Raw genomic sequence first — 14,628 nt, forward strand, 5'->3', positions numbered from 1 at the left:
CAACATGGCGAAACCTCGCCTCTACTAAAATTACAAAATTAGCTGGGCGTGGTGACGCCTGCCTGTAGTCCCAACTACTCAGGAGGCTGAGGCAGGAGAATGGCTTGAACCCGGTAGGCAGAGGTTTCAATGAGCTGAGAACGTGCAATTGCACTCCAGCCTGGGCGACGGGGCGATACTCCGTCTCAAAAAACAAACAAACAAACAAACAAAAATTAGCCGGGGCAGTGGCGGGCACCTGTCATCCCAGCTACTTGGGAGGCTGAGACTGGAGAACCGCTTGAACCCGGGAGGCGGAGGTTGTAGTGAGCCGAGATCGCGCCCTTATCCTCCAGCCTGGGCGACAGAGCAAGACTCTGTCTCAAAAGAAAAAAAAAAAAAGAAAATAAAGAAAAAAAAACCAGAAACCACAAACCTGCCCTCTCGAGTGCCCAGGCCAGACACGGACACTGATTACTGAAAACACAGCCCACGGTGGGGGTCACACGTTCCCCTTCCCCGCGCCTGGGGGTTTCCGCCGCGCTTCCGGGTGCTGAATGCCGTTTCTGTTTCCCCGCAGACCCGCAGTACTCATGGTCGCCCACGCAGCACTTCAATGAGGAGCGCTACTCGCCCGCGCCCAGGAGCATGAAGGGCCTCTCCGGAAGTCGGACCCAGCCGCCGCTGTGTCCCGGGCACACGTGCGGTCTGGCGCCCCCCGAGGACTGCGAGCACCTGCACCGCGGGCCCGACGCGCGGCCGCCCTACCTGCTGAGCCCCGCGGACAGCTGCCCCGGGGGGCGCCACCGCTGCTCGCCGCGCAGCTCGGTGCACTCGGAGTGCGTGATGATGCCCGTGGTGCTGGGCGACCACGTGTCCAGCAGCACCTTCCCGCGGATGCACTACAGCTCGCACTACGACACGCGCGACGACTGCGCCGTGGCCCACGCGGGCACCAAGATCAACCGCATCCCGGCCAACCTGCTGGACCAGTTCGAGAAGCAGCTGCCGCTGCACCGGGACGGCTTCCACACGCTGCAGTACCAGAGGACGTCCGCGGCCGCCGAGCAGCGCAGCGAGAGCCCCGGGCGGATCCGCCACCTGGTACACTCCGTGCAGAAGCTCTTCACCAAGTCGCACTCGCTGGAGGGCTCCTCCAAGAGCAACGCCAACGGCACCAAGGCGGACGGCCGGGCGGACGACCACCACCACGCCCACCACGCCAAGCACAGCAAGAGGAGCAAGAGCAAGGAGCGCAAGCCCGAGGGCAAACCCCGGCCCGGCGTGAGCAGCTGGTGGAGCTCGGACGACAACCTGGACAGCGACAGCACCTACCGGACGCCCAGCGTGCTCAACCGGCACCACCTGGGCCCGGTGGCCCACTGCTACCCCGACGCGCTGCAGAGCCCGTTCGGGGACCTGTCCCTCAAGACCTCCAAAAGCAACAACGACGTCAAATGCTCAGCCTGCGAGGGTTTGGCGCTGACGCCCGATGCCAAGTACCTGAAGCGCAGCTCCTGGTCCACGCTGACGGTCAGCCAGGCCAAGGAGGCCTACCGCAAGAGCTCGCTGAACCTGGACAAGCCGCTGCTGCACCAGGACGCCAAGCCCGCCCTGAGGCCGTGCCACTACCTCCAGGTAAGCAGGCGCAGGGCCCTGTGGAGGCCCACTCGGCACAGCAGGTGGTTTTGTCGTTATTCCATTTTTCATTGACAGATGACAACTGCATACACATTTAGGGTGTGCAACAGGATGTTCTGATATACGGATATGTTCTGGGACCGCTCCACTGAGCTGTTAAAACACACATTACCTTACATACGTTTTTTCTTTTGTGGTGGGAACACTTAAAATCCACTCTGGGTGATTTCCAAGTATTCAATACACGGTTGTTAACTGATGCTACTGTGCTGGCCAACAGGTCTCTTGAGCTGACCCCTCCTCACTGAAATGTCCGTTGACCAACATCTCCCAGTTCCTCCCCATCCCCAGTCCCTCTGGTAACCACAGTTCCACTCTCTGCTTCTATGAGTTCAGCTGTTTCAGATGCCACCTGTGAGCAACTGTGTGGCCTCTGTGTGCGCCGGGCTCATCCTGCTTTGCAGTTTCTTCCAGCTTCCCCATGTTGTGCAGAGTGGCAGGTCTCCCTCTTTCGAAGGTTGAATAGTGTCCCCTGTGTATGTACCGCATCTTCTTTATCCGTCATTTGCTGGTAGACTCGAGGGTTGACCGCACGCTATGGCTTTGTGTGTGGGGCTGCAGGAATGGCAAGACGTTATTTACAGGCAGCTCTCACGCGTGACTCCGGCCTTCTCTGGGAGGGCCTCTGGAGATCCCAATTCCTCCTGGGAACCATCCCTCTAAACACAGTGGGCCATTTCTTTAATGCCTCTAAGGCTGGAGGGTTTAACAACCACAGCAAACACAGACTAGCCTGTGTGGATGTTTTCCACGTGAAAGCTGATGGACCGGCCTAATGGAAATGGGCCTGCGACATTTGTGAGTTCACTCCCTGCAGCTGACTGCAGCCTCTCTAAGCCCCACCACCACAAAGAGCCTGATTATGGAAAAGGCCTCTGTGTCTCTGGGGTGTGGCTTAAATGAATTTACCAGAGGCAAAAACAAATGAAAGCAGGTACATCCCTAGAGCTGGCGTATTGCGGAATTGTCTGTTTTATGTGATCTCCCTCTCTGTCTCTGAATTGTGCTATGCCGGAGTTCACTGGGGAAGTCCTCTGGGAAGCACACGCTACTTCGGAGGATGCTGCTAAGTGAAGACTCCCCTCAGTCGATAGCGCTGTTAACAAAACATAACTTGTGTGTCCCAACTCACAAATCCCTCCTGCTTGCCTAGAGCAGCAGCTGTGGGCTGCACGTTGGGTTGGAGATGTCACCACGGAGTAACGAACGGGACGTTGATGGCGGAGCCAACGGGCAGTCAACTAACGGGGCAGCGAGAACCAGCAGCCGTGATGCTTTCTGGGAGTCGTGGTGGCAAATGCTTCCAGCGGCACCATCGCCGTCAGGTCCAGCGTCCACGTCTCAATAGCTCTGTTTTGAAAGGAAATGCTAACCAAATTGCCTTTGCAGGCAGGTTTATTCAGAGACAAATTGGTAGTTGCATAAAATATTATTTTATAGCAATGGAAGAGGCACAAATTTTGTTTGCTGTTTGCAAACCCTAATCATATCCAAATGCAAAAGTTGTGTCTGCTTGTTTAGAGAAACCTGCTGTAAAGAATTGGGGTTCACTCTGATCGGTCTCCTCGTTGTCACAGACACACAGCTCTCTTGTTTTTGTCTGTAACTGGGGTGTATAGTCTGTTCCCTGAGTGAACACTTCAGGACGCTGTCAGAGCCTCCAGGTTTTGCCCCAGGGTCACCTGCCTCCAATGCCTGCCACTCTTCCCCAGCCCTTCTATCCGTGCCTTCTCCTCAGGTCCTGTGCCCTTTGGACCTGCCTTCTCCCAGGAGTTTCTCCCACACACTTCCTCCCAGGCACACGCTTCTCTCCACCTCCAACAGCTACTCCATGGTGTAGGTGCAGGGAATACCAATCATTCACAAAGGTGAAGTGAGACAGAATGAACCTGCACACCGTCAGTCCCTTTCAAACACCATCCCTCCGAGAGTGACCTCATTCCCTCTGCACTCACGCCTTCCCACCCAGGCTTCACTGCGACAAATCCCACACGGCAGACAGATACAACTGTAAATATGCCTGTGTTGATCTCCAAAAGATCCACACGGAACAATGAGGATGCTTTCTTTTGAAGCATAACCACCTGCATTATGAGATACTGAAAACAATATCAGCCTGGTCAGTGGTCACATTCCCCTGAGGGCTCGCTGTCTCTTGTTGGCTTTTATTTGGATCAGGATCCAGAGAAGGGGCCCACCTGGCAGCTGGTGATGAGCCTCTTCATCTCGTTCAGGCTGAGGTTTCTCCTGTCTGTCCGCTCGTCCTTCTCCTGGATTTTCTTTGTTTGGAACCAGCTGGTTGGTCTGATTGTGTCTGTCAGTCTGAGTTCCGTGCCATGGGGTCATTTCAGACACTCTGGTCCTGTTGTTCTGCAGCCGGCCACCCACTGCTGGACTTCCCTGCCCCGAGGCCTCTCACCGTACATGTGTGGGTCACCAGGTACCTTTACGTTCATCAGCCGGGTTTCCTGGCAAGCCTGTAAGAGCCTTGAGGGCAGAGGCCAGGTCAAACCTCCCTTTTCCTGGGGTCCCCCCACAACTCTGCCGAGCGCTGAGAGCCAGCAGGGCAGGGAGCGACCTGGGTTGGGCCGAGATGTTGTCCCAGCAAAACGCATTTTTCCAGACTTCAAAATGTGATGTCTTTTTATAGTAACAGGTAAAGAATGACAGGCTGGCCAGGCGCAGTGGCTCAAGCCTGTAATCCCAGCACTTTGGGAGGCCAAGACGGGCAGATCACAAGGTCAGGAGATCGAGACCATCCTGGCTAACACGGTGAAACCCCGTCTCTACTAAAAAAATACAAAAAACTAGCTGGGCGCGGTGGCGGCGCCTGTAGTCCCAGCTACTCGGGAGGCTGAGGCAGGAGAATGGCGGGAACCCGGGAGGCGGAGCTTGCAGTGAGCTGAGATCCGGCCACTGCAGTCCAGCCCGGGCGACAGAGCGAGACTCCGTCTCAAAAAAAAAAAAAAAAAAAAAGAATGACAGGCTGTGATTTGACCCCAGGAAAAGGTGTGATTCTGGGGACACAACATTGAGGTGAAATCCCCCTGGAATTCAATGACGTGGCCACAAGACAGAGACAGGAAAGAGAGGAGAAAGCAGCCACCAGGCCTCACACCCACCAGGGCTTCCCTGCAAACAGCTTCGTCTGCTTCTCCATGGGGGACAGCGGCCCTGCATGCAGCACAACACCTGCCATGGCCACCAGCCTCCCTCTCATGTCCACTCAGGTGAACATCCTCGGAAACTGAACCCAGAGCGTTATCGTGCCAACATTGGGAAGCACTGCCTGGAGGATGGGAGGACATCTGCAGCCACGGCTTTCATGGTGCTTGTTCACAAGGGCACTTTCTTGCAGTAGCAAGCTCCCTGCATCCCCACATCCACCTCCCAGTGAAACCACCTCTTTCGGGGATGCAGCTTGGTGACTTTTCTCCCCTCCTCACTGTCCCCCAGTGGTCACCACTGGGCCCTCGTGGAATGATCTATGAAGCTGAATATCAGGAGCTGTGTGCCACCTCCTCAGACTGCTTCTGTCTTAGGACCCAGCTGCATTGATGTCTGGCGTTTTCAAAGATGCCTGTGCAGGACTGTCCCTTCCTGTCGATTGCATTAAACTTTCTGGTAGAAAACTTTAGGTTTCTGGGTCCTCACAAACCCAGATTTTATTTCACAGCCAGGAAATAGTGAAACTAAAGGAATTTGTCTGTGGGTCCTAGTGTATGGATAAGATTTAAAAGAATTAGAAGAGAGAAGTAATGTTTATAAATTACATTCCTTTTTTTTACTGGGAAGACTTGCGGCTGAATGACAGGATAACTTTTTATTTTCACCCTTGGTTTGTACAGAGTATGTGGTTCATATTAGAGGAAGATTTTTTTCTTGTTTTTAAGTAGTTCAAGACAGAGACTAAGTGGAATTGAAAGGCAATTCTGACCTCACGTTATTCTTTCACAAAGCTCTTATTTTCATCTTTTCTGTATCAGCAGACTAAGCATCTAAGGTCAAACTTTTAATGAGCATTGTAGGAATGCAGAAGGGATTCACTGAGGCTTAGCTCAGGATGCAAAAGACTCTCTATGCCACAGTCCACAGAAAGTCCCAGGGACATGCAGGGAGGGAGAGAGGCCGCCTCCCCGGGAAGGCTCCCGGCGGTGTCCGATGGAGGGATAGAGGGTCCCTGCTGCCTCCCACAGAAGACCTGGCAGCCCCTCCAGCCCTTGGCCTCTGTCCCCGCCTCCTTCTCTGCTGTCCTCAGGCCTCCTCTCTGCGGCATCCCAGTCTCCCACCCCCTCCTGCGCTCCTGGTTTTCTCCTCTTCCAGTGTCCTCCCCACCTGGCATCTCCCGGCTGCAACCCTGGCCCTCCTGGGGAAGAGGTTTGGACCCTAGGTTTTATTTGACTTGAAGAGGTTCAGACCCCCCGTTTTATTTGGCGTGTTCACAGGCAGCAGCCAGTTAGGCTTTGGGTTTTACCTGTCAGGCTTTTTACCTGTTCACGTGTTGGAAGCAAACGGCAGAAAAGAACACAGAGGGGAGGGGGTGGAATGAAAACACGGAGCCATGAGCGTTTCCCGCCCGCGTGTGAAGTATTTCAGAGCCTCTCCCTGCTGCCGCCCTCTGCAGCGGGTCCCAGCACCGAGTACGGACCCTTCCTCGCAGCCGTTCCTCTGAAGGACGTGTCTGTTTTGTAGGCTGTGCAGATCCCTGCCTTCCAGGCTCAGCTACTACATTGGTGAAGTTTCCGGTCAGGCACAGAAACACGTCTTAAAAATCCATCTCCCCGGTCACCAGGTCATCCCTGTGGTGTAGTTTAGAAAAATCATCCATCTTTTACAAAACGGAGCCAGGCTCCCCTGTTTCTTGTCTCTACAATAAGCATTTAAAAGGCTTGTCACGGGGCCAGGCACGGTGGCTCACACCTGTAATCCCAGCACTTTGGGAGGCCAAGGCAGGGGGATCACCTGAGGTCAGGAGTTCAAGACCAACCTGGCCAACATGGCAAAACCTGTCTCTACTAAAAATACAAAAACTAGCCAGGCATGGTGACGAGTGCCTATAGTCCCCGCTACTCAGGAGGCCAAGGCCTGAGAATTGCTTGAACTTGGGAGGTGGAGGTTGCAGTGAGCCAAGATCGCGCCACTGCACTCCAGCCTGGGTGACAGAGCAAGGCTCCATCTCTAAATGAAATAAAATAAAATAAAAATAAATAAATAAATAAATTGTTTGTTTGTCATGGAATGCACAATGCTGGCCATTTGCTTCTTTCTGCCCGGTCTGGGGTGGAACCTGAGTTTCATCAGAGTTGGGACAGCCTGGGCCACCTCTGGCCCTCCCGCCACAGGGCCACCTCCACGTGCTGGGTGGCCCCTCCCTGCTTGTTTCCTTCACACCCTCAGCTCAGCTTGGCCTCCACCTTGGCCTTTATGGAGGGTCCCTCTGCTCGCCATCTGTCTCCTGGTCCCGGGTGCTGTCTTTGTCCCACTTTACCTCTGTATCTAGGAGGGTCCAACACACTCGGTACCGATTCGCGAGGGGGCACCTGTGTCCTACAACGTTCCAGAGGACGCTGGCTCGAGCATAAGGATCTTTCTGGGCACCTCAGTGTCCCATGTTCCAGAACTTGGCAAGCAGGAAGGCCCCAGGTGTCCCAGTCCCCCACCCCACCACCCTCACAGTGTCCCCACCTGTTCAGGAAGGTCCCCACCTGTTCAGGAAGGCTGGAATTGTGGCTTATAGGGTGCTTTCAACTCCAGAAAACCAATAGTTCTGACAAGCTTCTCAGAAACTTTGTATTTGTAGTTTTAGGGCCGAAAGAGTGAGAGAGGAGATGGCTGTGGTTGGTTCCTGTCCTTAGCCATACCAGTGCTCAGTGGAACGGAAGAACCAGCCAGTCGGGCCGTGCTCCACTCTAACACACGTTTGCAATTTGAAAGGAGAGCTTTTGTTTTAAGTGGCTCGTGGTGTAGATCTTGGGCCGTGAATGGATAGGAGAGTTGGGGTGTGGTCACACCTCACTTCCAATCCCGTAGTGGAACACCAGGGCTGGGAGGAGCTTCTCATCCCCTTTTAAGCTGCTCTGGACACAAACGCACAGCCCTGCACTCCTTCCACAGCCCCTTGAGTTCCTTGTCTGGATCTGTCCGGCACTAACACCTGGCCACCAGCTTCCCCCTCCATCTGCTGTGAGTCCTAAAACGCCTCATTTGGACAAAGCAGTGGCCTCTGCACCAGCACCAGGAGCCACGTGTGCCCGGCCCCCACACTCTATGTTCCCCATCCTGTGGCCCAGGCCACACCATCTCCTGACTGCAAAGCCTGTGTTGTGAGGGGCACCTCCACAACGGCCCTGCCTCTGGGGCACCCCTTCCTTCCCCCCAGCCCCGACTGCCACGGAATCCTCTCTCACCTTGAGAAACGTCACACAGGGCTTGGCAGGATCACGCTGGCGCTCACCGAGCCCATTCATGTAATCAGGGACCATCTGCAGGAGTGCGGGAGATGGGCCTGTGCCTTCGAGCCTCCCGGATTACGTGATGCCACTCACTGTCTCCCCGGCTGGACTCCTCCCATCACCCCCCGTTATCCTGGGACCCGGCATGTCACTGCTGGGAGCAGCTTGGTGCTGGGCAGGCAGGGAGATCGCTGGGCTGTGTCACATTTCAGTGACATCATCTTAGGACCCACCACGTTCTCATCCCCATGACAGAAATTCCAGCAATGTTTGTGGAAACGCTGATGGATGTTGAAGGGTGTCTGGTTTCGGGTTTTTGACCAACCTTGTGTCTGGTAAATCTTTCTGCCTCATCGATCCTGCGTGCCTCAGTTTGTGATGAGATGCAAGACAGTGTCCTGAAAAGCGCATTGGAAATCATGACTCGTGTGAACATGGAACACTGGGTGGGCACATGCGCTGTTTTATCCAGGTTTACCAGGTGAGAATGACACGGCCTACATGTAACTTAAGGTGGCCGTGGATGCAGAGACCTCGTGGTGACTGGGTACAAAGACCCTGTGGTCTGTGACTGGGTCCTTGGATTCTGTGATCTAAGACCCTGAGGAACCAGCTGCATTTAAGCAACGAGGGTCACCAAGTGGTCACCTTGTTCTGGGCACGGTGCCCTCGACTTGGCAGCTAAGGCTCTGCTCCTGCAGGAGTGCAGGTGGATGGGGTCCTGTTCTGTCCTCTCCCACCCAGGATAGCTAAGGCTCTGCTCCTGCAGGAGTGCAGGTAGATGGGATCTGGCTCTGACCTCTCCCACCCAGGACAGCTAAGGCTCTGCTCCTGTGGATATGCAGGTAGATGGGGTCCCATTCTGTCCTCTCCCACCCAGGACAGCTGAGGCTCTGCTCCTGTGGGTGTGCAGGTGGATGGGGTCCCATTCTGTCCTCTCCCACCCAGGACAGCTGAGGCTCTGCTCCTGCAGGAGTGCAGGTAGATGGGGTCTGGCTCTGACCTCTCCCTCCCAGGACAGCTAAGGGGTCTGCTCCTGTGGGTGTGCAGCTGGGCAGAGTCTGGCTCTGTTCTCTCCCTCCTAGGGCACTGGATGCCCCAGGGTTCTCTGTCCCCCTGAGTCTGTGTCTCCTGTCATGGACTTGGTGGTCCACACACAGTGCTGGTCCATGAATGATCCTGGAACGGCTGGCCCAGCCCAAAGTGCAGCAGGACTGGGAGCTGTTGGAGCTCAGGCCAGTGAGCTACGATTTAAGTCATCCCTCGTCTGTCTTGGTGTTAGGGAGTGAAATGGAATCAAGTTTGTCCTTAAGAAAATGAAGTGGGCAGCTGAACCCTAAACCTAATCCTGACTTGGTTTCAATGGCTCAGGGGAAAAACCACAACAAACAAGCAGGAAAGGAAAAACTTCCCGCCCAAGCTAAATTGTTGTAGGGACCCCAGGGTGGATTGAACAGCGTTGCGAAGATCTCTTCCGCTGAGATGTGCACCCCGGGAGGCGCAGCCACGCACCCTGCGTTTCTCAAGCCCAGCATGGCGGGATGGGGGTGGGCGATGCTTGTGGGGTCCGTCTTATGCACTGGGAGATGTCGAGCAGCATTTCTGGGCGCCACCCACTACCTGCCAGAAGCACCCCCATTTAGTGACAACCAAACACGTCTCCAGATGTCACCAAGTGTCCCCTGGGGGCAGAATTACCAGATTGGGAACCGCTGGTGTCATCCAAAGAGCGTGAGCTTTAGAACAAGACAGACACGTGGGATTCTTCTTGTAAGCTGTGCAGCCAGGGGGCTCTGAAAAGGGGCTTTCCATGGAAATGAACGGCTATGACTGTGCCTGCCTAACCTCCCTCAGGGTCCCGGAAAGAGCCCCTGGTGAGATGGACGTGTCAATGGCCACAGGTGTCCTCTCAACAAGGAGATGGTGATGGAGGGGCGAGGACGCAGATGGGGCAGAGGGCAGGGGTGAGCAGCGGGGAGGAGTCGCGGCCAATTCTGAGAGAATTCGGGTGCCGTGTGAACTCAGGGGTCCCCGCACCAAGGCAAGGAGTGGGCGTCCTGCCTTCGTGCCGCCAGCCTGGGTGGTACATGAGTCAGCTCAGGTGCCATGACGGGCATCCACACCCGCGTGGTCTAAAGGCACATTCATTCTGCAGGGTCCTGGCGGCTGGCGCCCAAGACTGTGGAGTCCCAAGGCCAGCTCCTGCTGAGCCTCTCCTGGGTGTGCAGACGCCGTCCTCTCCCGCATCCCCACAGGGTTGCCTCCTCTCTGCCTGTCTGTGACCTCATCTCCCCTCCTTAGGAGGACGCCAGGCAGATGGGATCAGTGCCCACCCTGGGGACCTCATCTTACCTTCATCACCTCTGTCAAGGTCCCACCTCCAAATAATCACATTCTGAGGTCCCAAGGGTTAGGGTTCAATACAGGAATTTGGGGTAACACAATTCAGGCCATAACCTGTGTGTTCTTCCCAGGGAGGGACATGGGGGAGACAGCTTTCTTCCGCTGAGGGGATCAGGGCACGCCCTGGAGAGACTTAGCCATTGGCCAGCACCTCCCAGCAGCTTGGAGCGGGCACCTTGGTCCTGGAGGGGTGAGTGTGGCATCCACGCATCCTGGGACTCCTGTGTGGCTGGGGTCATGCCGGGCATGCAGCGCCTCCGTTGGTGGCCTCCCGGTGTCCGTGAGCCCGTGGCTTCCATTCCTAGTATCAGCATGAGGGTGAGAGGAGCTGGACGGGGCCAAGGGGCCCAGTCACGTGTGCCCAGTCACAGGCGGGTTAGATGGGGGTTTTGTAGACTCAGCTGTGGTGCGGCCCACAGGTTTGGAGACAGCCGTAGGAAAGACAGTTCACAACTCACAGCCCCAGAGGAGGGTGAGGCCACACCCCAGGCCCCAGGGACACCCCTATGGGTCAGGAGGCGGGGGAGGAGGGAAGCATGGGCAGGAGCCTTTGCCACAGTCTCCCGGAAGGAGGGAGACACATACACAGATGCACACACATACGCACATAGGCGTGCATGCACAGCCATATACCTGCACACACACACACACATGTACACACATTACACACACATACACACATGCACACACATACGCACATAGGCGTGCATGCACAGCCATATACCTGCACACACACACACACATATACGCACATTACACATACACACATGCACACACATACGCACATAGGCGTGCATGCACAGCCATATACCTGCACACACACACACACATATACGCACATTACACATACACACATACACACACACACACAAGTCTTGAAGGAATGCAGAAGACATTTGCCTGCGGGCACGTGCAGCAATGGACGATAATGTTCTTCCTCGGTTCCAGCGCCTCAAAGAGAATATGGTGATGGAATCCTGGCCCCTTTCACCTGGGCTTTGCAGCTTGGAAGAAAGAAAGGATATTTCAGTTTGTGCAGTGTTGAACTATCCCTAAAGCAAGAAACAGGAGACATCGAAATGTATGCTGATGTCACCCTTATGAAAATGCCTTTTTGTTAGAAATTATGAACATCACCCATCACGAGGTGCAAGGAGGTAATTAGGGTAATTGATTGCCGTGAAATGCAGCAAGGACTGCAAACTGGATTTGCAGAGTCTGGTAGCTGTCGTGAAAAGAAATTTATTCATTCCTTCACTGAAGGCCATAAAGCCATTTGGGTTTCAGAGCGTGCACTTGGCCACCCTGGGCTGAGGGCTGCAGGGTTCGAACGCTGTAACAAACGGAGAGAGATTTGTTTGCTGAGGCAGGCTGGTGTTTTAGTATTGCTCTTCTGTTCTTTTGATAGTCTCCAGACATACGCTTTGGAATGGGGATTTGGTACTTGAATTCATGCTTTGAAACTGACTCTGGTTGACATTCTTTCTGTATTGAAATTTCTTCTGTCAAAGCCTGCGAAATTGGCTTCTTAAATCAGAAACAAACGTATAAGCTGGTCTCATTTGTAGTTAATTTGCAGGCTGCTGAAAAAAAAAATCTTTACTTTGTTTTTTGTGGAAACATGTTTTTAATTCACACACAAAAAAAATCTCATAAACCTGCCAAAGTGAATCTCTTCTCTGATGGCAGATGAGCTGCTCTTCCATCTGCCGCCAGCCAGCCTCAGCCTCCCTTCCCGAACCCAGCTCTTCACGCGTTCCCGGGAGGGTGGCAGTGCGAGCTCCCCTGTGCCCAGGAGCCTGGAGGCCAGGCCTCCCTCTGCCCCGTCGCCTCTGCCTGCACCTTCTGCTGGTCCAGCTCAGACAAAAGGGAACCCGGACCTCACCCCAGGACCTTCCCTGATCCTGGCCCCTCCCGTCGGCCGACAGTGACCTTCAACACGTGTCCCCTCCACACTGGCTTCTCCACCCTAATGATGCTATCCCTCATTTCTTGTCCATCTCCTGTACCGAATTGTAACATCATTGAGGACTGTGGCTTTTCTTAAATTAAAAATAAGGGTGTTGATTACAAAAGTCATAAGGGTTCATGTAGACAATTTAGAAAATATAAGGAAAAGTCATTGAAAAGCCCGTAACCCTCATCTCCTAGCGACGGCCCCTGTTTCACATCTTCTGGCTGTTTCTGCACATAACACAGTTACATCTTTAAAAGGCATAAAAAGGTCAAGTGGACACTGTGCTTTAAAAATTGCTTTTCCCCCTCATGAGCATCTTTTCATCACTAAATACACATTCTGCAATGTTATTTTTGATAGCTGGGTAGTATCCATCCTGTGGTTGTAATAAATATTGTAAGTCATCTCCTATGATGTAGTATTGTTGTTTCTCCTTTCTCCCTGATTAGCAATTCCCCAGTCCCTGGCGCTGGGTCGCACTGTCTTGAGGAACCTTCATGGAAAGAAAGTTGCCCAGTCTAAGGACATGACCAGTCCGAAGGCCTCCAGTCATCTCCAGAAAGACTGGGAGCTTCACCGCCCACCACGTGGCCTGAAGACACGTAGATAAGAATCGTCAAGTCCCCAAAGTTGTGAATGTTTTATTCTTCCTTAGTCACTTGTTTTCAGTGCTCCAACTTCCTCACTGTCAGGAAATGTGAAACCAAAATTCACATGGACAAAATTTGAACAAAACATGGGCAAATGTATGCCTGTTTTCTTAATTGCTGATTTCTTGCTGGGAGAACCTGCTGTGGCTGAGGCCCCAGGCCTCTCTCTTACCCGACCTACAGCTCTGCAGCTCTGCGGTGTCATCTGTGGGAGTTTTACCTTGACCAGGTCATTAATACCTGATATGGTTTGTGTCCCCGCCGAAATCTCGTTTTGAATTGCAGCTCCCATAGTCATCATGTGTCGTGAGAGGCACCTGGTGGGAGGTGATTGCATCGTGGGGGTGCATCTTTCCTTGCTGTTTTCATGATAGTGACTAAGTCTGCTGAGATCTGATGGTTTTATAAGGGGGAGTTCCCCTGCACGCACTCTTTCGCCTGCCGCCATGTAAGACATGACTTTGCTCCTCATTCACCTTCTGCCATGATTGTGAGGTCTCCCCAGCCATGTGGAACTGTGAGTCCATTAAACCTCTTTCCTTTATAAATTGCCCAGTCTCGGGTATGCCTGTATTAGCAGTGTGAGAACAGACACGTACAATACCTCCAGTTCCCTTTCAGCGTGGTCTGTGTTCCTCTTTGAACCGTGCAGACCTGGGCAAAAGGCACCAGGTCATAAAGGCTTTAGAAGAACCCGGCTGGAGAGGACCGCAGACGCTGCCTGTCCAGCTCACAGTCACAGGCCAGGATCCTTCTTCTGAGCCTTTTGGCCTCTTGGAGTCTGGGTGGAAGGAGAATCTGGAACTTTCCATCCTGTCCAACCCTCTCCTCATCACAGCATCTGGATCTTCTAGTGTGCATGGTGCTGGGGTGTCACTGTGAGCTTCCGTATGTCTGGGCCACCTTGGGGGTGCTACAGCTGTGATCTACCTGCACTGTGACCCACAGGGGCTTGAGGGACTGTGGTGTTCAGGTTTCTGCCCCTTGTTACTGAGGGACTATGTGTTGTTTGGGTGTCTGCGCCTTGTTACTGTGGGACTGTGTGTTGTTCGGGTGTCTGTGCCTTGTTACTGAGGGACGGTGTGGTGTTTGGGTGTCTGCTTCTTGTTACTGCAGGACTGTGTGTTTGGGTGTCTGCGCCTTGTTACTGTGGGGCTGTGTGTTGTTCAGGTGTCTGCGCCTTGTTACTGCAGGACGGTGTGGTGTTCGGGTGTCTGTGCCTTGTTACTATGGGACTGTGTGTTGTTCGGGTGTCTGCGCCTTGTTACTGTGGGACTGTGTGTTGTTCGGGTGTCTGCGCCTTGTTGCTGCGGGACTGTGTGTTGTTCGGGTGTCTGCGCCTTGTTGCTGCGGGACTTTGTGTTGTTCGGGTGTCTGCGCCTTGTTGCTGCGGGACTGTGTGTTGTTCAGGTGTCTGCACCTTTTTACCTTGGGACTTTGTGTTGTTACGGTGTCTGTGCCTTCTTACCTTGGGACTTTGTGTTGT

The 14,628-nt window shown here is 53.9% G+C and overlaps 1 protein-coding gene across 10 annotated transcripts in view; it reads left to right on the top strand.

The window, feature by feature from the left end:
- Nucleotides 1-14,628, top strand: part of DLGAP2 (DLG associated protein 2) — a 919,850-nt gene that overhangs the window by 774,049 nt on the left and 131,173 nt on the right. For 9 of the 10 annotated variants that reach the window (XM_045398975.3, XM_045398980.3, XM_045398976.3 and 6 more), the window contains one exon: nt 560-1,617. The exons of the other annotated variant lie outside the window; for it this stretch is intronic. In XM_045398975.3, the coding sequence (XP_045254910.1) occupies nt 560-1,617 (1,058 nt within the window). The remainder of the gene's footprint in view (nt 1-559; nt 1,618-14,628) is intronic. 10 annotated transcript variants of the gene reach the window in all.

This window comes from Macaca fascicularis, chromosome 8, assembly GCF_037993035.2.
Source record: "Macaca fascicularis isolate 582-1 chromosome 8, T2T-MFA8v1.1".
NCBI classification, from domain to species: Eukaryota; Metazoa; Chordata; class Mammalia; order Primates; family Cercopithecidae; genus Macaca; species Macaca fascicularis.